General features: G+C 32.0%; 3 protein-coding genes across 5 annotated transcripts; 1 reads left to right on the top strand and 2 right to left on the bottom strand.

Moving 5' to 3' along the window:
- Nucleotides 1-240: 240 nt before the first annotated feature.
- LOC145932503 (uncharacterized) lies at nucleotides 241-7903 on the bottom strand. 2 transcript variants are annotated; one of them, XM_083031489.1, is made up of 4 exons: nucleotides 7368-7486; nucleotides 7048-7307; nucleotides 4951-5334; nucleotides 241-4805 (listed from the first exon to the last, which is right to left on the bottom strand). In XM_083031489.1, the coding sequence occupies exons 2-4, from the start codon at nucleotides 7210-7212 to the stop codon at nucleotides 3168-3170; spliced, it is 2187 nt and encodes a 728-aa protein (XP_082887615.1). In that variant the 5' UTR covers nucleotides 7213-7307; nucleotides 7368-7486; the 3' UTR covers nucleotides 241-3167. The 2 variants fall into 2 exon arrangements, with proteins under 2 accessions (XP_082887615.1, XP_082887616.1); XM_083031490.1 differs by lacking the exon at nucleotides 7048-7307 and having other exon boundaries at nucleotides 242-4805; nucleotides 7368-7903.
- A 1987-nt stretch (nucleotides 7904-9890) lies between these two features.
- Xmas (RRM_XMAS2 and SAC3_GANP domain-containing protein xmas) lies at nucleotides 9891-16077 on the top strand. Of its 2 annotated transcripts, XM_083031486.1 has the most exons (5): nucleotides 9921-9995; nucleotides 10078-10143; nucleotides 10241-14312; nucleotides 14882-15163; nucleotides 15286-16077. In XM_083031486.1, the coding sequence occupies exons 3-5, from the start codon at nucleotides 10279-10281 to the stop codon at nucleotides 15854-15856; spliced, it is 4887 nt and encodes a 1628-aa protein (XP_082887612.1). In that variant the 5' UTR covers nucleotides 9921-9995; nucleotides 10078-10143; nucleotides 10241-10278; the 3' UTR covers nucleotides 15857-16077. The 2 variants fall into 2 exon arrangements, with proteins under 2 accessions (XP_082887611.1, XP_082887612.1); XM_083031485.1 differs by having other exon boundaries at nucleotides 9891-10143.
- A 1044-nt stretch (nucleotides 16078-17121) lies between these two features.
- Heix (UbiA prenyltransferase domain-containing heix) lies at nucleotides 17122-22024 on the bottom strand. The gene is made up of 2 exons (XM_083031491.1): nucleotides 21657-22024; nucleotides 17122-21241 (listed from the first exon to the last, which is right to left on the bottom strand). The coding sequence occupies exon 2, from the start codon at nucleotides 21224-21226 to the stop codon at nucleotides 20237-20239; it is 990 nt and encodes a 329-aa protein (XP_082887617.1). The 5' UTR covers nucleotides 21227-21241; nucleotides 21657-22024; the 3' UTR covers nucleotides 17122-20236.
- Between the last annotated feature and the right edge of the window lie 2476 nt (nucleotides 22025-24500).

Genomic DNA, 24500 nt, shown 5'->3' with positions numbered 1-24500 from the left:
ACGTCATTTTGACGTAATTTGATGTTAAAATGACGTCAAAATGACATTTTGCTACCTGGGATGTTTATATAACATTTTTTTCTTCTTTTTTCGTCCCGAATCACCTCCCGAAGTGGAGCAGGCGATTTTTCGGACACCCTGTATAAGCGAATACGAATACGCGAGAAATGGAATAAAAAGCACAATTTCTCTTTTTTTATCAGTAGTATACTGAAAATCTAATAAATTATATATATATATATATATATTTACATGTATATTTTTCAGAGACCATATTATGGCACACATTTTTATTAATAATTAAAGCCAAGAAAATAATAAAAGCATTTTATAAATCAATTATATATATATATATATATACTCCGTTCAAAGAGAGAGCGTGTATCGGCTGCGCATAGACAAAATGGGGAGAGCTAACTTAGTACCGTATACGTATAAATATACGCTCGGGCACGAATATATGCTATACCGGTGATTCGATGCATTCGATGCTTTGGGAGCCTGGTACCATTAGTTACAGGCACTGATAAGTTACACAAGCAGTGAAGAGGCAGATTATGGGCGGAGACCTGCTCGAAACGGACGAGGTTTCGTCCGAGCCGATACACGTTCTCTCATTGAACCGAGTAAATATATATATGTATATATACATATATATTATCCAAGATATACGTATATATCTAATTTTTTGAATAACAATACAGTTAACTTAGCACAAACCTTCAGTCCTATCTTATGTCTTTTCTATATATCTATATTTAATAATTTTTTATCTATTTTATCTATTATCATATAAATATAAATAAATTTTATATAAACATAATATAAATTTCTTTGGTCTTATTTTTTGTTCTATATCCAAGAAGAACATTAAAATCATGTCTTTATAACATCTTAAAGACTTCTATATTTTCACTGCAGCCGTATTGAATTATGACGTTAAAAGCGAAAAATCATTAAGTTTTTTTTTCTTGTAAAATATAACTTGTGAAGAACACAGAAATAAATTTTCGCCGTATTTTATTAATGCATATTATCAAATACAAATAATCGTAGTCAAAATAACTTATTTCGATGTATTTTACAAGAAAAAATTCATATGATCGTTATTGACGTCATAATTGCATATGGCTGCAGTGAAGATATAGAAACCTTAAAATAAAATTAGATCGTTGCAATTACTAATCTAATAAACATAAATTTTATAAAACAGTTACAATTGAGAATTTGTTGCACATAATGACAGATGTACAGTGAGACCTCCATAACTTGGTCCTCTATAACTTGATACTTCTGCACTTTATTTTATTAATGCTAATCGTATGATGTCGTGCCACCTCTGTATAGTTGGCTAATTTGACAACTTTGTATGCACAAGTGCGCAACGATTAGATATTCTCTTACTCTTTTCCAGAAATTTCTAGCTCTATACTGGAAAAGTTATGGAAGTCCTACTATAATTGATAATTGATACATCACAGTTGATTAAATGTTATTTAAATCTTATAATTTTCTTCACATCGGACATTTCTTAATATATTACTAATAATAATATATCAATAAATTTTTTCATCAGAAATTGAAATAATCTTATAACTATATCTCCATATATATATTATATATATATAATCTGCAACAAAATAACAAAATTGAATTTTTAAAACACTAATACATTAAAATCACAAACTAGTTTGAATTTTATTATGGAATTAGATGCATTAAAATTAATAATTTACATTAAATTCATCCAATATAATCAATTTTTTGACAATTATTGATTTGAGATGATAAAATTCTATATTCTTTCAGATATTGCTTTCAAGTTTTTATAAAAAGATAAAAATAAATCATTAATCTATACATTTGACTATACTTTATAACTATACTTTATAATTCTCTCTTTTTCCTCCAACGTTGAAAACATGTGTTTCTATTTTCTGTTACATTCTATTTTCAATTCATAGAAAGTACAAAAGACTGTAGCTTTTTATCAATTGATTGGTATTCGACTATTTTTCGTTTCAAAAATGTTTCATTATCAAAAAGCTTTTACTGAAGAGCTAAAGCTTGAAAAAACTTCATAAACTTTTTTTAAGTTCTCATACATTTCCATTTTTACATTTCCATTTTATTTTAATATAAAAAATTGTTCTTTGCATGATATATTTTCGTTTTATGATTCAACAAATGCATTAATATAAATCTTGTTCATTTAATAATTATTTATGTTTGTCAAAATTTCGAAATTCAAACTAGATTGCATTTTTAATGTCCAATATTGGCACATATTGCATTTAAAAAAATCAGTCTCATTATTTTGACAACAGGCTATATATAAGTATTAGTAGTATATATCTTTCAAATATTATTACAAGTGAGCATTTATGTCAAAACTATAGCTTGCATTCCATACAACTACTATCTGTTACATGTTTTTGTTGGCATGATATATTTACATTATCGAGCGAGTCTTCTTAAAACTCCTGGGTTCTCGCCGCGGCCATGTTAGATTGTGACGTCAAAGGCAAGAAAGCACACACTGAAAATTCTTAGATGCCATTTCTAAATGAAAAGATATTTCGATGAAACACTATTTCAGATGGCTTTAGCACACCTTTAAAATATCTCGAAAACTATTCTCTTTTCCTTTGACAGTCAATCAACAACCGTAAAATGATCGTGATATCAGACTTTGTCATGCGGAATGACTGCGCATGTGCAAAGACGGACTAGGCATTATAGTACAGTCATTTCACAGCTGTTGACTGATTATAAAGAATAGTTTTCGAGGTATTTTAAAAGTGTGCTAGAGCCATCTAAAGTGCTGTTTCATTGAAATATCTTTTTATCTCGAAATGGCATCTAAGAATTTTTAGCGTATGTTTTCTCGCCTCTGACATCACAATTCCAACATGGTCGGCGAGGAGCCTTAAATTCAACAGATCTATTTTCTGTGCAATGTGTGCACACTAAAATGTTTAATTTACCAGAATAGCCACTTTAATTCTCATTCCTGTAATATTAAAATACAAAAATCGTTCATTCAAGAACAAAACCATATAAGAAAATATTTTTTAGCGCGTCAAAGTTTCTCTTGCTTATACAACCACGATCTTATGATTATTACCATTTGGCAAGAGAACATAATAGACACGCTTTCCCTTATCTCATTGAAACTCTTGTATATTAGTATGATATTGATTGTTAGTGAATGACCCATTAGTCTGTTCATTTCGTTCAATAACACTTTGCATTTCAACAGTTGATTCATTACTAGATTGTCCATTATTATTTAAATGTCCAGGATTACTAACATTATTTGTCACTACATTCACATTATTTGCAGTGTCTGCTTGCTGTGATTGTTGCTGTTGATGCCCATTTAAATTATTTTGCGCAGAGTTATTATTTTTTGATCTGTGTCTAAGTTTATGTGTAGTAAGATATTGTTTTACAGAGAACGCTTTGTGGCATATATCGCATTTATATGGCAACGGATCTGGACAGTTTACATCGTCCGTGAGAGTTGTTGCATGAGTAGTTAAATGCATCACATAATAATGTTTTACAACAAAAGACTTGCCACAGGTTTCGCAAATATAAGGACCAGATACACCATGCGTTTTTCGATGCTTATGAAGATTATCTTTGCGCGAAAAACTTTTGCCACACATTTCACATTCGTGCATCTTTTGTCCAGTATGAGATACTGAATGTCTAACTAAGTGCTCTTTACGACTGAATGCTTTTGCACACGTTGTGCACACATATGGTCGTTCACCAGTATGCAATTTCCGATGTTGGAAGAGATGTTCTTTCCGTTTGAACGGCTTACTACAAACATCACAACTAAAGGAATTAACATTAGTTTGTAAAGAATCATCTTTGCTTCTAGCATCTGATGGTTCATTTATAAGTATTTCAACACTACAATTATGATTGCTCATTTGATTCAATGAAGAAAAACTTTTACCGCAATCGCGGCAGATAGTGTTCTTTGTAGTCTGCTGCGAGAGTACTTGAGGATTTACAGTGATTAAAGAAGTTGGTTCTGATCCTGACCTAAGCCTCAGAAATTCTCTAATTTGTTCAATAGAATTACGAGACATCCCATCATCGGACGAAGTTTTTGCAAATTCTTTGAAATCTTTTATGTCATCTCGCACGGTTGGTGTTGTCAATGTGTTCTCCTTGAAACCTAAGTTTAAAAATACTTCTGGTGTTGCTTGTACTGTAGTATAAGTTTGTACAGCTGAGTTAGGAGACTCATCCTTTTGGACCTCGGATTGTATTTTTTGTATGACTTGCTGATTTGGTTCTATCTCTGTCTCAGTCTTGAGAACTACATTATTGTTTTGATGTACAACTGGTGTCTCTTGTTTTACTGAGAATTCCTGTTGTGTTATAATTTGTGCTTGCTGTTTCTCAAGTTGCTGAAGTTGTCTGTGCTGTTTTTCAAATTCACGTTGTTGCCTCTGTAATTGCTGAAGCTGCTGCGATATCTGTCCCTGTATTTGTTGATTCACTTGGCTTTGATTCTGCTGTTGAGATAATTGTCCTGCCTGGTTTAATTGTTGAGAAATTGGTCTTTGGGGTTGTACTTGCTGATTTATTTGACTATGATTCTGTATTTGGTTTTGTGCTTGTTGTTGTTGGATTGCAGGAGATTGATTTTGCTGGTCACCGATTTGATTTTGCCCTTCATTTGATTGTTGCGATGATACTTGAGATGTCTGCTGTTGGTAACTGTAATGAGTCTCCGCCGTAGCTTCAACAACAGCTGCTGCCATGCCACCTGGTTGCATCTAAATAAAATTATAATATTTTATTATTATTTCTGATACCCTATAATGCTTTATAATATATGAAGAATATGTTTAAAAAATATATTATATTTAATGTTAGATTATTATTGATAATGAATATTAATAGTATTGATTCATTACAGACCTGCATAGCACATTTGTATTGCTGCACCCTAGCTTGAACTCCACTGATGATTTGTATATTAGAAGCGTTTATATTGCTAACTACAACAGGCTGCTGATGTTGTATTTGTTGATCGTTGCTTATTACTTGACTTTTTGGTGATGTTGACACCTTTTCCATCGACTTAAGAATTTCATCTTCTGGTGTCAATGATCTTTCCTTTTCGATATTTTTTACATAAACTTTTCCTTCCTTCAAAAATTCTTCGGAAAAGCGAAGCGAAGTAAAATAGGACTCTAACATACCCTCGGCATTGACTACAGTTTCTCGAAATTCTATGAAATTCTCCAACTTCTTCACGCAATCATGGCATACAATTTTTGGTAATGAGTCTTCCTCCATCACCTTAAACAAATGCAATCAATTTGTAGATATTTTAAAAAAAGAGAAAAATAAGATTTATTTATCTTCATTGTAATATATACACAGTGTATTTTATTTTAATTCTTTTGTGATTAGATATATAATTAAACAACTTATAAAATTAAATAATTTATATATATATATATATATATATTTAAGAAAATTTTAATAATTTTAAAACTTTATGTAACTTCTATGAATATATATATCCATGTAACTTTTCTTCAAGTGAATATATAATCATATAAATATGTTGAGAAGTGCGGCCAAGCTCCCATAGGCTTTTCACCTGATTTCTTTAGTTAGCTAAAATTGGCAATTTTCTTTTACATACAATTAAAGCTGATTATGAGTAGATTCAGAATGTGTAACTCACAAACTTGAGTCTTTTACAGTTTTAGAGTAAAATGGTGCCAAAGAGTTTCAATTTTGACAAATGGCATTCCATAAATCAAAACAACAGGCATCTTTGAGTCTATTTTCTTCCAAAATTGTAAGAGACTTATTATATTCTGAATCTACTCATCTTTATATATATTATTTATTATATAATATATATAATATTATATTATCTTTATATACATTATTTATACTCAGTTTTATATATATATATATATATATATATATATATTCTGAATATTATATAATATATTATCTTTATATACATTATTTACTCAGTTTTATACATATTCTGAATCGAGTTCTGAATATATTTTATATTCTGAATCTACTCATTAAGCTTTAATTATATGTAAAGAAAATTGGTAATTTTGACTAACTAGAAATTAGACAAAACTTGGCCACAATTTTTTTCTTAAATTTTGAATTAATTTGCATTATTTGTAATTTGTGTAACAATAAAATACATTTTTTTACATTTTAAATAAAACAGATCAATATAGTAAAGTAAAAGATAATCAAATGGTTTCCATATAAATATAAACAAGTAATATTTATACAGGAAACAAAATAAAATTATCATTAAGCAAATTATCAAAACTATACAACAATTATAATGTAGTAAATCTATATAAAAGTTTGCAAATATATATTAACAATATACAATTTATATTATATATTAGTCATACAGATATATATGTATATGATTATTTCTACACATAAAAATTTTATATTATTAATAAAATAAATAAATATAAAGATATAGTATCTGTTTTGTAATTTAGATTCGATTATTACATATTCTTATATTTTTACTAAAATAATATATGGGATTCAATATCATATAAATGCATATAAAAAAAATGCATATCAAAAATTATCTGCAATACGTCAATTGTTTGTTTGATTCAGCTTCTAATTTTAAAAAAAGCCAGATGTTTTAACATTATTATTACAAATTTAGTAACTTATGTTATAATAAGTTTACTGTATTGTATCTGTGCTACGATATGCAGATAATAATAACACAGATAAATGCTTTATTATCTTAAATCTTATCAATTTCAAAAAAGAGAAAAGCTTTTCTTTTTATAATAAATAAATCAAAGAAAGTATAAAAATGCATATATAATTTAATGATATATGAAATTGAAACTTGTGGATATATTAATCGTGCAATCTTGTAACTGAAATATATTAATTGAAGTTATTCAATATAAACAAAAGATTAATTATGTTATTGAGCTATTGTTTACTCATTTTCAGATAAATGTGATTTTAATGAACTAAATTTACTAAATCATGAAGTGCGCGCTCTCTCTCTCTCTCTCTCTCTCTCTCTCTCTCTCTCTCTCTCTCTCTCTCTCTCTCTCTCTCTCTCTCTCTCTCTCTCTCTCTCTCTCTCTCTCTCTCTCTCTCTCTCTCTCTCTCTCTCCTTCCCTCCTCTCTCTCTTTCATCATCTTTTTTCAATACTATCCCCAAAAACAAATCTCATTCTCGTAAATTTCGGGCGTCTTCTCGACTTTTAAAGAGATTGACAGGAGCAAGAGAATCACTGCGAAAAAAATAAAAATGTTTTGCCTACAAATCGAAGATGCGACAACTCTCGGCTTACTTGTATCGGCAAATACGTCTGTATTTTGGTCTGCAATTGCCGTCTGCGTCCCTCCTCGCGGAATATATTCATCTTGCTACCCTCGCTGTTGGTACACAGTCGGCATAGTTCGTAATAATTCACCTTGCGGTATCCCGACATTGTTTTTCCCGCGGGAAAACACAACACGCGAATCGCGACCGCGGCCGAAGAAAAGTGACAGTCGCGGAAGGTGAGAGAGAAGGTTCTCGGCGGTCGCGCGACAGCCGCCACAGCAGCAACAGTAGCAACGATAAACACACGCGCACAGAAACCGTCGTCGACGTCGTCGTCGTCGTTGCTACTACCGTCGTTGCTATTGCTACGATATCGTTTGATATCACCCTCGTTGTCGTACCATCATCGTCGACCATTCTGTTCCGCGCGTGAGACAGAATGATACCAATCGCCGCTGCTATTGTATATCGCTCATTCGTGGATATGTATGTGTATGTGTATATATATAGGGTGTCTCATTTTAATCTATCATCCAGAGATTATACGGTCATTTAAGGCCTTCGCACCACAGATATCTATACTATAAGGGTGCCGTCACATGGGGCGTAACTTGCGTAAGCGTAATCAGCGGATCGCCAATCACCGAGTTATTCCGATAGAGCCCTTCGTCGAGCTCTATCGGAATAACTCGGTGATTGGCGATCCGCTGGTTACGCTTACGCAAGTTACGCCCCATGTGACGGCACCCTAACTAGATACCGCCGTAGAGTTAGCAGATGAATTGAATATTTTCTAATTATTCTTTTTCATATAATTTAGGAATCGTTTGGGGAAGTTTAGGAAAAGCATTTGAACATTTGGGAAATAATATTTTTTTATAATAACAAAATTTTATCGAACATCAAGTTAGCAGATAGCAATTGTTTAATATAAATATTCTGAACGGAATCGATTAGAAATCATTTCGGGATGATATATTTTATGATTATTATTTTTATTTGGGAAAAGTCGCTTTTTTGTAATTTAAATAAACTTTGTGTATTTAAAAGTCATCTTTGCATTGTCTACTTAACGGCAGTAGATTAAATAATATTACATATTTATTGAAATTATAATAAAAAACAAATTAAACAGCTTTTCTGCATAAAAAATGCATTATAGCAAAATTTATTAGGGTCGGTCACATGACTTTTCCATAAACAATGACATATATATATAGACGAAGCATTCCTATACTTTTACTGTAGGAGCAAGTGAAGCCGGAAATTGGCAGAATACGACAGAGTGAGATAGTTGTTTTGACACTCTTCTTTCTCACTCTATTTTCTTTCTCTTTCTCACTCTATCCTTTGGCTGTCATGACAGTGGCCTAGTTTACATCGTGCACTTGATACGCGTATTAAATAGTAAATGGCCTAGTTTACATCGTGCACTTGATACGCGTATCAAATAGTAAATAACTAGTACATTGGTTCAGTTATTGGCTGATCAGCTTAAATGCACTACTTGATACGCGTATTAAGTAGTGAATTTCAGCTGATCAGCCAATAACTGAACCAACTTACTAGTTATTTACTATTTGATACGCGTATCAAGTGCTCGATATAAACTAGGCCAGTGGCCTAGTTTACACCGATCGTTTGATACGCGTATCAAATAGTAAATAACTATTAAATCCGTTTATTGATTGGCTGATCAGCTCAAATGCACTACTTCTACTTGATACGAGTATCAAATGATCGGTGTAAACTAGGCCAGAGTATACTTGACAGCTTTGACAGCTAAAGGGCGGCCATATTTTCTTCAGTACGATAGAGTGAGAAAGAAGAGTGTCAAAACAACTATCTCACTCTGTCGTATTCTGCCAATTTCCGGCTTCACTCCACAAATGGAATGCTTCGTCTATATATATGTCATTGGTTTATGCGCTATGTAAATTTGTGCTCCCCGCTTTAAGGTGCCTTTTCATGCTGACGCTCGACGCTCATTTTTAGCGTCAAAAGACGTCACGTGACCAAAAATAAAGATACCAATTCGTCAATTTTGGTCACGTGACGTCTTTTGACGCTAAAAATGAGCGTCGAACGTCAGCATGAAAAGGCACCTTTAAGGTAGACAATGCAAAGACATATATATGTATAAATGCAATTTATTTAAATTACAAAAAAGCGACTTTTCCCAAATAATAATTCCAAAAAATAACAATAAATATACCATCCCCAAATGATTTCTAATCGATTCCGTTCAAAATATTTATTAAACATAATTGCTATCTGCTAACTTGACGTTCGATAAAATTTTGTTATTATAAAAAAAATATTATTTCCCAAATGTTCAAATGCTTTTCCTAAACTTCTCCAAACGATTCTCAAATTATATGAAAAAGAATAATTAGAAAATATTCAATTCATCTGCTAACTCTACGGCGGTCAATAGATCGGTCTCCGGTCTCTATATTTTCATAGTCAATGATAAAGACTGAGAATTAATTTTATTAGCGTTGGTGACCCTGAAATTGGAGTTTCGCATTGTCACCGAATGAGGTCTCTAGTATCAATTCGAAGTTTTCTCGTTATTCCTATTGTTTATTGTTTATACTTTTTTTGGTCACAGCAGAGGCCGATTAAAGAAGAAGAAGTATTCCTGTTGACCGTTAAGTAATTTTCTAAAGAAAGGAATTATTAGATTTACAATTATAAATTGATCGTAAGAAGTTTATTGTGAATTATTATAGGACGAAAAGACGCAATAATAACTACATTGATAAAAACTTCACATTTGTCATAAAGAAATATTAAAGGTAAATATATTTAGTTTAATTCTCAGATTCTCTAATTTTGATGATAATAATTAATTATAATTTTATTCGATGATATTTACGTGTGTTTATGTCGCAGGAATAAGAAAAGGAAAATATTAATTAAACAAAAATAAAATGGACAATATAGAAGATAACACTTCTGAAGCAAGCACTGTCGCTAATCCTTTTGTATTTTCCAAACCGAGTAATATATTTCATCCTTCAAGAGTTATTAATTTTGGCGTGGAATCGGATCATGTCTTTGACATTCATTCCAGTAAGAAGAATGTATTTACTTTTGCTGCACCTGCAATATTATCACAATATGATCAAAGTCATCAGACAAGTCCGCAAGCCAATAAATCTAACAGATATAAGCCGAGAATTTCTAGAAACACATATGAACCCACATTTAATGTGTTTGCCAACGCTCTTAAGGATACAGGTGCGTTTGAACAGCTAAAAAAGAATTCCAAGTCGCATATTACTAAAATTAACATAGACAACTCGATAACGTGTTCCAATGTTCCCAAAACTTTGCTGACCAAAACAGCAGCAAAGGAATATTTCATAAAATATGGAAATATCGTGAAAATAACTATTCGTCCAAGAAAACGCACAATCATAGTAGTTTACACATCAAAAATGGAAGCAAACGCTGCGTATTATGGCAGTAGCGATTACATGGGCGAGAAATTTCATGTTGAATGGACAAAATTAGAATCATCGGCGAAAGCACCGATTAAAAAGAAAATTATGCATAAAAACATAGTGACGAATCTGCTTAAAGCAGCTGATGATGAAATAAAAAGTGAATTGGAAGCCATGTCAAATTTAGAATACAATTTACATTCTGACAAAGAGACCAAACTGTCTGATAATACAGGTACATTAATTCCGTTAAAGGTTAGAGCACCGGTAGGGAAAACTGTATTGTCTTATGAGAAGACAGCAAGTAAATTTGAGAAAACTGCTACAACAAAGATTGAAAAACTCGATACCGAGAGTCAGATAATCAAACCTTTACCTAATACTTCTATGGAAGAATTGCAAAATATAATACGTCAGGTCGCTCTTACGACCGAAGACAAATACAAGATCTTGGAAGCTCGAGACCGTATCATGAGAATGAAACGAATCAAACCAGCCTCGCTTGCATCAGCTAAGGTAACTAGCGGAACTTGTCCTGACATGTGCCCGGAAAAGGAACGTCTTATGCGCGAATCGCAGAGGCAGATCGCGCCGTACGAACAGCTGGAGGGAAATGAATACAAGATAAATCACGCGACTGCTGTGAAGCAATATTCCAGATCTTCCGCGGACCAAGAGGAACCGATGCCCCACGAATTAAGGCCGGTGAGATCGTTGAAAATGACCATGAGCTATCTGCTTCATGAGATAATGGATCTCTGCGAGCAGGAGGACACAAATCTGGCAGAGTGGTACCATTTTCTCTGGGATAGGACGAGAGGGATCAGAAAAGATATCACTCAGCAGGAGCTATGTTGCGTGGAAAGCGTAGAATTGATAGAACAATGCGCCAGATTTCACATAGTATGCTCGGAGAGACTTTGCGCGGAGGACGCGTCTGTGTTCGATAAGAAAATCAATTCGGAAAATCTAACGAAATGTCTGCAAACCTTGAAATATATGTACCAAGATTTAAGATTGAAGGGTATCATCTGCGAGAACGAGTCGGAATTTAGGGCGTACATTGTTTTGTTAAATTTGAACAACGGCAATTTTCTATACGACTTGCAACAGTTACCAAAATCGGTGCAAAATTCGCCAAAAATTCAATTCGCCATTGAAACGTACTTCGCGCTGGACTCGAATAATTACTACAAATTCTTTCAACTTGTACGAGAGACGACTTATCTGAACGCATGTATCTTATTAAGATATTTTAATCAAGTTAGACTGAAAGCTCTTTCGATAATAGTGAAGGCGTATTGTAGAAGTACCTTGACACCCTTTCCGTTGTACGAATTAATAGATATCCTTGGCTTCGAGAACGAGAATGAGGCTAAATATTTCTGCGAACAAGTAGGACTGAACTTATCGAACGACGAATTGTATGTTCTCTTGAATCGTCGGAACTTTAGTATGCCAGCAACGAGTATACAACAAGGTAGAGCCTACAATCTGATAGAGTCTAAGAGAATAGCTTTGAACTTCACTATTGGACAGTGTATTGCCGGTGAAAAAATGCCAGAAAAGACTTACAAAAATTACAAACCACATGACAGTTTCGATGCACATGGCTACTTGTTGCCTGAATCTATTAATGTTGTAGATCAAAATACCGATGTCCCTTCTACAAAACAACACGAGTATAGGCACCTGGACGAATTCGGAGTGGAGAAGAAGACGAAGAAGGTGCCATCGATCCGAGACAAAAATCAGAAAGCCCTAAAAAAGGATGTTCGCTCTATGCAAATTAAAAAGCAGTCCGCTAATACAAACAATATAACATCAAATGTACCTAAACTTATATCAGTTTCCGAACCGATCGCTCCGAATGTTTTCCAAATTTTAAATACATCCATCGGACTTAAACAAAAAATACCAAGTATATTTGAATGCAAGCCTCAACCTTGCACAACAGACACGCAGATGAAAGTAGCTTCTGATAAGCAATCTGAAAATAAAAATGTGATTGGTGCAGACAGTATGACTGAAGATAAACAATCTGAAGTTTGTGGCAGCAATATTTTTAGTAATAACGCATTTATAAACAATCCTATCACATTTTCTAAGCAGGAAACATTACGTAATAAAGAGACTCCTGCTATGTCTCTTGCAACAATGGCTACAAATCGAAATGTCTTCTCGGAAATAAGATCGGAAGATATATTTAAAAATATGACGCCTTCCTCTACGGTTTTCGCCAGCAATTATCTTCCCACACCGTTTTCTACAGAGCATTCGGTAAATGCAAGCGATGGGCACGAAATAATGAAGAATCGAACTATCGTTCCTAAGAAAGAACAGGTCCAAGAAGAAGATACCGCACAAAAGATGTTGGAGGCCGAACAAGCGAAGCTAGAGCACACGAGGAAGATACAACAAATCGAAGAACAGTCAGAGGAAATTTACAACAGCTTGTACGAGGAAACTGCGCACGAGTTCTGCTCTGTCATTGCAAAAGAGAATATCGAAGAAATAAAAATGTACCAAACATTAAGCGAGAAAATTCTCTCCGACATGACCGACGAAGTTCTTTGCGAGATATGTAACGCAGAGTTAACTGCCGAAATTGATCGTCAACGGAAGTTAGAAGCCGTATCGTCGAGAATTAAGAATCGAGTGGTGATCAAGTGCTTCGATGCTTGGAAGCTGTACGTATCGAGGAAGAAACGACAGAGAGAGGCATTGGAAGGCACACCGGTTTGGTTGCAGAGACACACCGTGGAGGAAAATGCGAAAATGTTGTATTCCAAGGAACAGGAGGTGGCGATACGGAATATGCGCGAGAAACAACGTCAATCGAAGGATACAACTGGTACGGAACCTCTCGCACCTATTGAAGTTATCGCGTACGCCGGTATTAAGGAGAATCTACGATTGTTGGACATCAATCCTTTGGCTGATATGTTTTGGAAATTGATGATTTCCTGGCCGGACTTGGCCAATAGAACGCTCTTGTGGCATTATAAGAAAGTGATGAATGAGTACCTGTATCCTGACGATTTTACGATGGATCCTATTATAAAGACTTATCGATCAAATCCCTACGAGACTTTACACGTTTGCATAAGACATTATGAGGGTTTTATCAGCGAGGATAATTTGATCGGTGCAGATGCGCTTTTATTTATTGCCGATGCTACGGAAGATTATAAATTTGTCGCCAAACGTTTAACGAGGATTGTATTGTCGAGGAACAAACTGATGCCTATGCCGCTCGCTTGTATAATTTTGGGTCATGGAAGTTTGAAACTTCAGAATGAGAATATTATCTCCGTCTTGGAATCCTTTTTGGAATCTGGTTACATATTGGAATACACGATTATGTACAAGGAAGATCTGTCTACAAAAGTTATTTTAAATTTAATACAGAGTGTAGTTTTATGGTTGACAATGAACAAATCACCATCAATTCCACTGGAGATGGATTATTTGTGTAACATCTACAACATTTGTTTGTCAGAAGAGTTATGGTTAAGGTAATATCCTCCTTTACAATTTGTTTTTGATTATATTTAAATATTGTACAGAGTATGGTTACTTTAATATAGTCGAATATTGCTGAAACTTTGACAGTAACGAAAAAAATAATGAGAGGACTCAATTATTGTAAAAAGAACACATTTTTAAGGAAAAATATATAGCTGCAAATTGCATACTAAAAGTATTGAGTAAAGTCATCGAAAAATAAATCTTTTATGAAATATTTTATTCACTTTAAAGTACAAAATATCTTATAAACTATTCATTTTTTGTCACCTTTATGGTAACTTTTTATGCCAAATATTGCAAAGAATCAATTTATATAAAAAAATTTTGATTTGAAATGACTGAAAAAAAATGAAAAAATGAGTTAAAATTCAAAATAATTGATTGATCAACGTTTTTCTCGTCGAAACCTTTTAATTTTTGTATAAAATATTTTCTCATTACAGCCATAATTTCAGCAATATTTGACTATATTAAAATTAATTAAAATAAGAGAAGAACTCTATATAACATATATTGTGCACATTTCATTATATTGTCTAATTATTATCATTTACAGGATATTGGGTGATGCTATGTTCAATAAAAAATTATCAAATGCATTACAAAATCCCAATTTTGTAATCGATTTACACAATGAGGCTGTAAATCATTTGATAGACATAATTTTAGATCCAGAATCTATGTTGTATACAAATTTCGCACCCGAATTTAAAAAATTCCTTAAAAATACCAGTATAATGCCACGCAGTTATGAGCATTTCGACGAATCGTGGAAACAAGATGAATACAGAGCAAACTTAGAGACTACAATGAACAGTTTTGTGTTACCACCATGGAAGTGAGTGTGATCTATATTAGAAATTAATTATATATTTACAAACATACACACATATACACTCATTAAAATCATTGATGTATTATTTTTAATATTTTAATATTTGTTTATTTTTTTTATTTTAGTGCACCATGGCCAATAACGGATATACAAGACTTACGACGATATATCATAAAGTATTGCAGAGAGGTACTACCTGATACAAATTGTAACATTGTATTTTGCAATATATTGAGTGATTTATACCTCACGTCAGGAAGTTTGCGACTATCCAATTTTGTACACATACTATTACATGTGGTTAAAGAAAAAATACATCTTTTGGACAAGGATCAAATAATCGTTTATAACAGAAATCACATCAAACATTTCCGGACCTTACCATGGTGGTTTAAATCTAATGTACTGACGAAATTTCTGTCGTGCGAATTGAATTTTGATAATCGTCATATATTAGATGAACCGGAGAAGAAGAGAAAGAGACTTGATGATTCGGCAAACGATCTGCAAGATAGTATACTAGATGAGAAATTTGGTTCATTAGCAGAATTTTGTGAACATACTAAAGCTCGAGTCATAGAGGTACATTCTGTATCTAAGAAGATAGAAAACCAGTTGCAAATACAACAATTGGAGAATACATTATTGGAGGAGAAACTGAAGAATGCCTTGTTTGATGAAGAGAACTTGGTATAGAGAAATGTGTGATTTTTTCCCCCCTATTTAACTATATAACGTATAATCATATTTTAGTTTTTTATATGTATACACATGTGTAGATACATATGCATACAAATATACATGATAGGTTACGATTATCCTAATATTTTTATTTTCTAGTTAAATATGTATATATAAAACATGTGTAAAATATGTAAATAAAATGCTATCAAAATATTGAGCTATAATTTTATTTAAAAATATTAAATTATATATTAGACGAATAAATATGTAAATGTAAATTATAAATGTTGTATATTTAGTAATTTATTTTTCAAAATGTGTGTATTCCATACAATATATAAATTCATAGAATTATAAGATGCAGAAACATTCTTAATAAAACATCGCTTTTCTATATAATCTGAATAGTATTGTCATTTGATATTGTACATCTGCAGATTCTCGTAGAGAAAACGGGAAAAAAATTCTTTGTAAAAAAATATTTTGACAAAATTAGGGAAAAAATTGGGCAGAAGAAAAAGAACGAGATAGAAACAGCATAAAATTAAAAAGACTCGTTTTATTTAACAAAGCCTCATAAATTTGCTCTCTCTTTTCCTACATCTTTCTTTGGTTCATATTATATATAGATATTCCTGGATATGACAATTTTATTGCATAGTGTTGTGATAAAATAATAAATCTGTAGAAATATGTGACCGCAAAGAGAGACATTTGATAGAATATTATTTTATATGATAATAATAGAATCGTGTATTTTTTGATAAATTGAGATCAAATAATCTATAATACAAAATTTAGTAATGTTTTATATTTTATATATATAATATACATAGAATATAATATATAACATATTTTTACTTTCTATAAGAAAGTTTATCAATTTTTGAATTTTTTTTTCATATATAAAAAACAGAAAATTTTTCCTGATTTTCAAAATTTTTCTATTTATACATTTACACAATTATTTAAATTTCATCAATTTAAATTGAGATAAATCCAAGTAAAAGTAAACTAAAAAATTCTGTTTGATTCCCTATATTTTTAATTTATTATCGTAATTAGAAAAAAAGGGATGGGAAAAAACATAGAGAAAGAGGAAGTGGAAAGAAGGGAAAAAAACTATCTCTATTCAGGGAATAAATAGTACAACCCCGTAAGATTCTCTTACAGCGATCGAACAAAAAAAAAATAAATAAAATTAGAATTATACTATGTCTAATGCAAAGATATGCTTCATTATCGATACATATGTATCTGCGAATTAATAGAATAAAAAGTTTATAATTTTTATTTAATAAAAAATAAATTAAATTGTACATATAACATGTCATGAAAATGTAATATACTATGTCAATACAAAACATACGTATATACTATGTCAAACAGCTATATATGATATTGTGATATTTGTATCACTGTTAAGTTTATACATACACACACATACACACTCATACACAAGAGGTCTCAAAGCCATCACATATGTTCTCTTATAACAGTTGATTTTTTTTATTAAATAAAAATTGATTTTTTCTTAACGAAAATGTCGACATCAATAATTTTCGAGTTATATAGAAGAAAGATTTTTGTTTTTTGGGGAAAAACCAAAAAAATATCAAAATTGTATACTCCTTTAGTTCATTTCAGAATTCCTGGAGTTTACTTTAATAAAATTTTAATTTGCAAGACGTAGGGTAGAAAAATTAAAAAACTTGTATTTAAAAAAAAACATTCAGTAATTTCAAGTACTCTTGCACACATGTGTATATTATATGTATATATAAAATGATATTTATATATATACATATATTTGATGTGTATTTTTACATGCGGATGTATATATGTGTGTATACACACATACTGATTTAGGAAGAAAGGTCACTATTTTGATAAGTGATAATATCAATTATTTGTGAGAACAAAAGTTCATATGTGAAAATGTATCTAATTTTCTAAATATAGTTTACAATTAAGATATAATTATTTGAATGTGTACGATTTTTTTTCTATGTACTTTAATACACAGACAATTAATTGAACCGAATATAACGTAAATAAACAATTATTATTTAAGACTGCGACTCTTATAAATGTTTGAAGGCTTATAAAATCGCTACAAATTTTCAAACATATTGAATATACAGATATGATATTGAGAACTAAATACATGTTCATGTAAACTTTTTTCTCATAATGTGTATGTGTGTGTGTGTTTGTCTGTATGTATGTGACTGATACTATCATCTTCTAAAATATTGATATTTCCTTTTGTGTGCGAATCACCATGTTATATGTATGAATGTATGTATATTACATGTATGTATATTACATGTATGCACATGTAAGTTATAACATAAATAATATGCAAACACATTTATAAAGTTTTAACAAAATATGTGTATATACTCTCTTGACACACCTATGTAACAAAATACGCAAAATTTGAGTATTTAAGTTATTTATTGGATTTATACATTAAATGTACTCAAATTTATTTTAAGAAATTTAAATTTTGGGAGATTATTTTCATAAAAAGTTGACTTGTAGATATCTAAATAAATATTGGAAAAATAAAAAAAAACATATATAAACGAGTAATATTCCTCCATTTTTAAAACCCTGATATTTCCGAATTATTATATCACAAAAGATCATATAACAATATAATATGCTATAAAATAATATTAAAGATGTCACAGAGATCTAATTTTGTGACAAATGCATGTACATATTCAAAATTCTATAAATTGATTTGTACTTGAGGTAAATATTACATAAATATCTTTAATCGTTTTTTCTTCTGCTAATTATAATTTGAAAATAATTGCATGATGAAAATTCAGAGAAATTTTGTGATAAAATTATAAAATTTAATAGCTGCTGAGATATATATGCACTTGATAAAAAAAAATGATACAGTAGAAAAATAGAAAAAATTGTACAACTTGTAATATAACGTAGTTAATAATTATAATATCTTGGTGGTTCAAAAACGAAAATAAAGCTTAAAGTCGTGTACGTAGAACAGTTTTCCATTAAAATTTTCTCAAAATACTTTAAGCTCTATTTTTATTTTTGAAGTATTTCGATATCATAATTATTAGTTCCATGATAAGCATTTAAAGAATTTTTTTTCTATTTTTTTCTACCGTATCGCTTTTCTTTTCTTTTTTGATCGAGCGTATATTATGACCCTGTGCACAATAGAGAAAATATTAGGAATAAGAATTAATTTTAAAATAATAAAATTAAAGACTTTTAATATAAAAATACAAATTTGGGTATAAAGGACTACTAAGGGCTAATAAGCTAGTAAGAGCCTTTATACTCGAATTTGTATGTCAGAGAATTTTATTGTTTTAAAATAATAAAATCCGAAAAACTCTGATATAAATAAAAATACAAATTCGGGTATAAAGGACTCTTACTAGTTTATTAGCCCTTACTAGTCCTTTATACTCGAATTTGTATTTTTATATCAGAGTTTTTTCGATTTTATTATTAAAATAATTCGTATTCCTAATATTTAATATTTATTCTTAATATTTTTTCTATTGTGCGCAGAGCCTACGGCTCCTGAATCCTCGCCGTGGCCATGTTAGATTGTGACGTCAGAGGCGAGAAAACACATGCTGAAAATTCTTAGATGCCATTTTTAAATGAAAAGATATTTCGATGAAACACTACATCAGATGGCTTTAGCGCACTTTTAAAATACCTCGAAAACTATTCTTTTCCCTTGACAGTCGATCAACAACCATAAAATGATGATGATATCAGACTTTGTCATGCGGAATGACTGCGCATATGCAAAGACTAAACTGACTGGCCTCATATTATAGTCATTTTACAGCTGTTGATTGATTATAAAGGGAAAAGGATAGTTTTAGAAGTATTTTAAGAGTGTGCTAAAGCCATCTAAAGTGCTGTTTCATCGAAATATCTTTTTATGTCGAAATGGCATCTAAGAATTTTTAGTGTGTGTTTTCTCGCCTCTGACGTCATAATTCCAACATACCCCATGTTCCGATATTACTGCTAGTACTGAAAATATATAATATACGTAACGTAAACTATAGCTTTTCAGTACTGGCAGTGTATATCGGAACATGCCCATAGTCGGTGAGGAGCCAGGAGCCTTAATGAATTCTGATTTTACATTCAATAATTATATCAATCCTGGCCGACTTTTGTGAATAAAGAAAATATAAAAGTATAGATAAGTATAAATTAGTAAGATGGCAAAGAGAATTGGAATACTTTATTCAATAAAAAAGAAAAAATAAAAAAAAATTGCAAATCTGAAATTTCGTCAAGAGAAGTATTAATAAATTACTAAATAGAAAAAGTAACACACCCAGGATTAATGTCAAAGCGCTTTATAAATATTTATTATGGATAAGGAATTGAGCTCACAAGCAGGCAAGCGATAACATACAAAATACCTAAAAACATATTTAATCTGGCTGTTCGTTTAGGCACATTTTGAATTTTATGCGGATTTCGAAATTCTTTTTCTATCTTAAAGGCGGTCGGCAGAGTGATCACCGGCAGTAAAAACCATACTGAATATCTTAATGCCAGTACTATGAGAATGATATATGGTGTAAACAGTAGAAACGCATATAAAACGTGAGACGCGGTGTAGCCTATCAAAATCGCCAGCGTGACGATTCCTGCCTTCCTGTCGCTATCCATATCCCTCGTGTTGTTGCTATGTAAAATAGCCTCGGTGTTCAACGCGAGCGGTATAGCGTAATAAATCGTTCCTAGTTCGACGTGACCGGTTTGCGCCATAAACGCAAATAGAACCGAGATCGGGCCGAATATAACTAAAATAAGTACATCGCCCAAAGCGATGTATTTCAACCCTATACCTCCTGTATAGAGAAAGGAGGAGGACAAGCCTCCGAAGTATACGAGTGCCAGATGTTCCATTTTTGCGGGAGAAACCAGCGTCAGTAGGACAAATCCCACGCAACCCGTTGTATATAAAAAAACTCCCAACGAGACTACTTCGTCTTTGGACAATAAATGATCCACCAATATTCTGTCGTCGCTTTTTCGGCTATCGACGCCTTTCACATAGTCGAAATAGGTGTTCACTACGTTACCAGCACCGTGTACACAAAGTACAATGAGTACGATAAGGATCAGCGATATCCAACTGAAACTTGCTAGACCTGTTAGTCGATACGCAAGCGCTGATCCAAGAAGTGTTGGCATTAGTGATGCACTGAGTGACCATGGTCGAACTGCCAGAAAATATGAGGACAACTTCATAAGTGGATTCAAAGCTGACGATGTTGGGTGATGTACATTATTCGCCATAGAGCTATCTTCGATTTGATTAATTGGGTTCCCAATGCCGTTGGACATCATGTTTTGTGTACAACACTAGAAATAATATTATTTTATATTATTATCACTAATATTATTTAATATATTAATAGTATATCTTTGGTAAATTGACTCAAAGTTTTACACATTTTATATTAAAATTAAAAGCAATTATTGATTGATAAATTGCTTAATATATATTATTAAAAAATATATATATATATGTATTGTGTACTTAATGGTATTAATTTAATTATAGTTTAATTATATATGCATGTACGTTTCCACGTGACTTTCGCATAATCGCATAATTAAATGTTACAAAAAAAGATGGAAAATAATATGGAAATGTGACAGGATGACTGTCAAAATGATTACAAAACAAATAAATAATTTAAATAACAAATAAGTAAGTTTTTCGATAAGAAATACAATGAAGTTATTATTTTTTACTCTACGCGATGAAGCTCACCTGAGAATTTTTTACAAATAGACAAAGATGAAGATAGGTTAAGACGCTTTCTGAGGTAACTAAAACGTTTTACTTCTCGATGTTGGTTCATCGTAAAAATCATTTGTGGTTCGAAGAACACATCAGTGTCTGTTCAATCGGCATCATGAAGCAAATACGAATGACAGTACGAATTATTCAATTTCTCCGATGTCTCTGTTGGACACTTCAAGTCTGTTCGGTGTTAAGCCCCTTGCACAATGCTAGGCGATAGCGATAATAACGATAGCTATAGCTATAGCACAGCGATATGGAAACAGAGAATTCCACAACACTGGAATCCATATGCCAATGCAGAATGGAATATAGGAACAGGCAACAGCGATAAATTTGCGACGAGTTGGAATTCTATCTATTGCCTTATAGCCTACCAATCAGCGTTTTCAGATTCTTGCCGACCTCCATATAGTTAGCAGACGAATTAGAGATTTCTTATTTTCTATTATACCAATCGCTTGGGAATTATTTGGGCAAATTTAGGAATAGATTCTCATAATTTAGGAAATAGTAGTTTATTTATAATTAATTAAAATAAATTGAGCGTATAGTTAGCAGACATAAATTTAAAAAATATTTTTTTTTTATTGTAATTGACGTGAAATTATTTGGGAAACACGTCTGTAATGTTCTTAGCCTTTGGGAAATAATTATTTTATCTGAAAATCAAGTTTAAAGTACATTTATTAGACATCAGTTAGACAAATTGGTAATCAATAAATTTGCACTCATTCGACGCGTTTTTGCTTAAAGGTGCCTTTTCATGCTGACGCTCAACGCTCATTTTTAGCGGCAAAAGACGTCACGTGACCAAAATTGACGCTAAAAATGAGCGAGCAGCTCCGTGAACTTGGCCCCCCAATTTTGACTTTTTGAGTTTTTTTTTTTTTTAATCGTTTGTAAGTCGTTTGTAGGTGATTGTTAGATTAATTAAAACGTTTGTTAGATTAGCCTCGTGCTGCAAAATAAAAAATAAAATTGACCGTAAAGTTAGCCCCCGGTTTTTTATTTTGATCCTATTTCAGTTTTGCAGAGGCTGAATCGATGCGGAATCGTTTGTTGGTCACGAATATGCTAATTAAAACGTTTGTTAGATCGTCGTTTCTTAAATAAAAGCAAAAAACGATATTTGATAATTTTCTAGGGAAATATCCGCAAAGTTAGCCCCCGGCTTTTAATTTCGATTATTTAAGTTTTGCAAAGGCTCAATCGATGCGGAATCGTTTGTTGGTCACGAATATGCTAATTAGAACGTTTGTTAGATCGTCGTTTATTAAATAAAAGCAAAAAACGATATTTGATAATTTTCTAGGGAAATAACCGTGAAGTTATTCCTCGGCTTTTAATTTAGATTATTTAAGTTTTGCAGAGGCTTAATCGATGCGGAATCGTTTGTTGGTCACGAATATGCTAATTAGAACGTTTGTTAGATCGTCGTTTTATAAATAAAAGCAAAAAACGATATTTGATAATTTTCTAGGGAAATAACCGTGAAGTTAGCCCTCGGCTTTTAATTTCGATTATTTAAGTTTTGCAGAGGCTTAATCGATGCGGAATCGTTTGTTGGTCACGAATATGCTAATTAGAACGTTTGTTAGATCGTCGTTTCTTAAATAAAAGCAAAAAACGATATTTCGCGTGTCGCTAATCGCGCTGGTCTGCAGAAGCCATAACGCGTACCGCGTAACCAATCAGAGTCGTTCCGCGTTTTCTATTACGGCTCTGATTGGTTACGCGGTACGCGTTATGGCTTCTGCAGACCAGCGCGATTAGCGACACGCGAAATATCGTTTTTTGCTTTTATTTAAGAAACGACGATCTAACAAACGTTCTAATTAGCATATTCGTGACCAACAAACGATTCCGCATCGATTAAGCCTCTGCAAAACTTAAATAATCTAAATTAAAAGCCGAGGGCTAACTTCACGGTTATTTCCCTAGAAAATTATCAAATATCGTTTTTTGCTTTTATTTAAGAAACGACGATCTAACAAACGTTCTAATTAGCATATTCGTGACCAACAAACGATTCCGCATCGATTGAGCCTCTGCAAAACTTAAATAATCGAAATTAAAAGCCGGGGGCTAACTTTGCGGATATTTCCCTAGAAAATTATCAAATATCGTTTTTTGCTTTTATTTATAAAACGACGATCTAACAAACGTTCTAATTAGCATATTCGTAACCAACAAACGATTCCGCATCGATTAAGCCTCTGCAAAACTTAAATAATCGAAATTAAAAGCCGAGGGCTAACTTCACGGTTATTTCCCTAGAAAATTATCAAATATCGTTTTTTGCTTTTATTTAAGAAACGATGATCTAACAAACGTTCTAATTAGCATATTCGTGACCAACAAACGATTCCGCATCGATTAAGCCTCTGCAAAACTTAAATAATCTAAATTAAAAGCCGAGGAATAACTTCACGGTTATTTCCCTAGAAAATTATCAAATATCGTTTTTTGCTTTTATTTAAGAAACGACGATCTAACAAACGTTCTAATTAGCATATTCATGACCAACAAACGATTCCGCATCGATTGAGCCTCTGCAAAACTTAAATAATCGAAATTAAAAGCCGGGGGCTAACTTTGCGGATATTTCCCTAGAAAATTATCAAATATCGTTTTTTGCTTTTATTTAAGAAACGACGATCTAACAAACGTTTTAATTAGCATATTCGTGACCAACAAACGATTCCGCATCGATTCAGCCTCTGCAAAACTGAAATAGGATCAAAATAAAAAACCGGGGGCTAAGGGTGCCGTCACATGGGGCGTAACTTGCGTAAGCGTAACCAGCGG

Source organism: Prenolepis imparis, unplaced genomic scaffold (assembly GCF_030444845.1).
Source record: "Prenolepis imparis isolate NDT839.2.m4 unplaced genomic scaffold, iyPreImpa1.0 SCAF_2, whole genome shotgun sequence".
NCBI classification, from domain to species: domain Eukaryota; kingdom Metazoa; phylum Arthropoda; class Insecta; order Hymenoptera; family Formicidae; genus Prenolepis; species Prenolepis imparis.
This window is presented reverse-complemented; position numbering and strand designations above follow the sequence as displayed.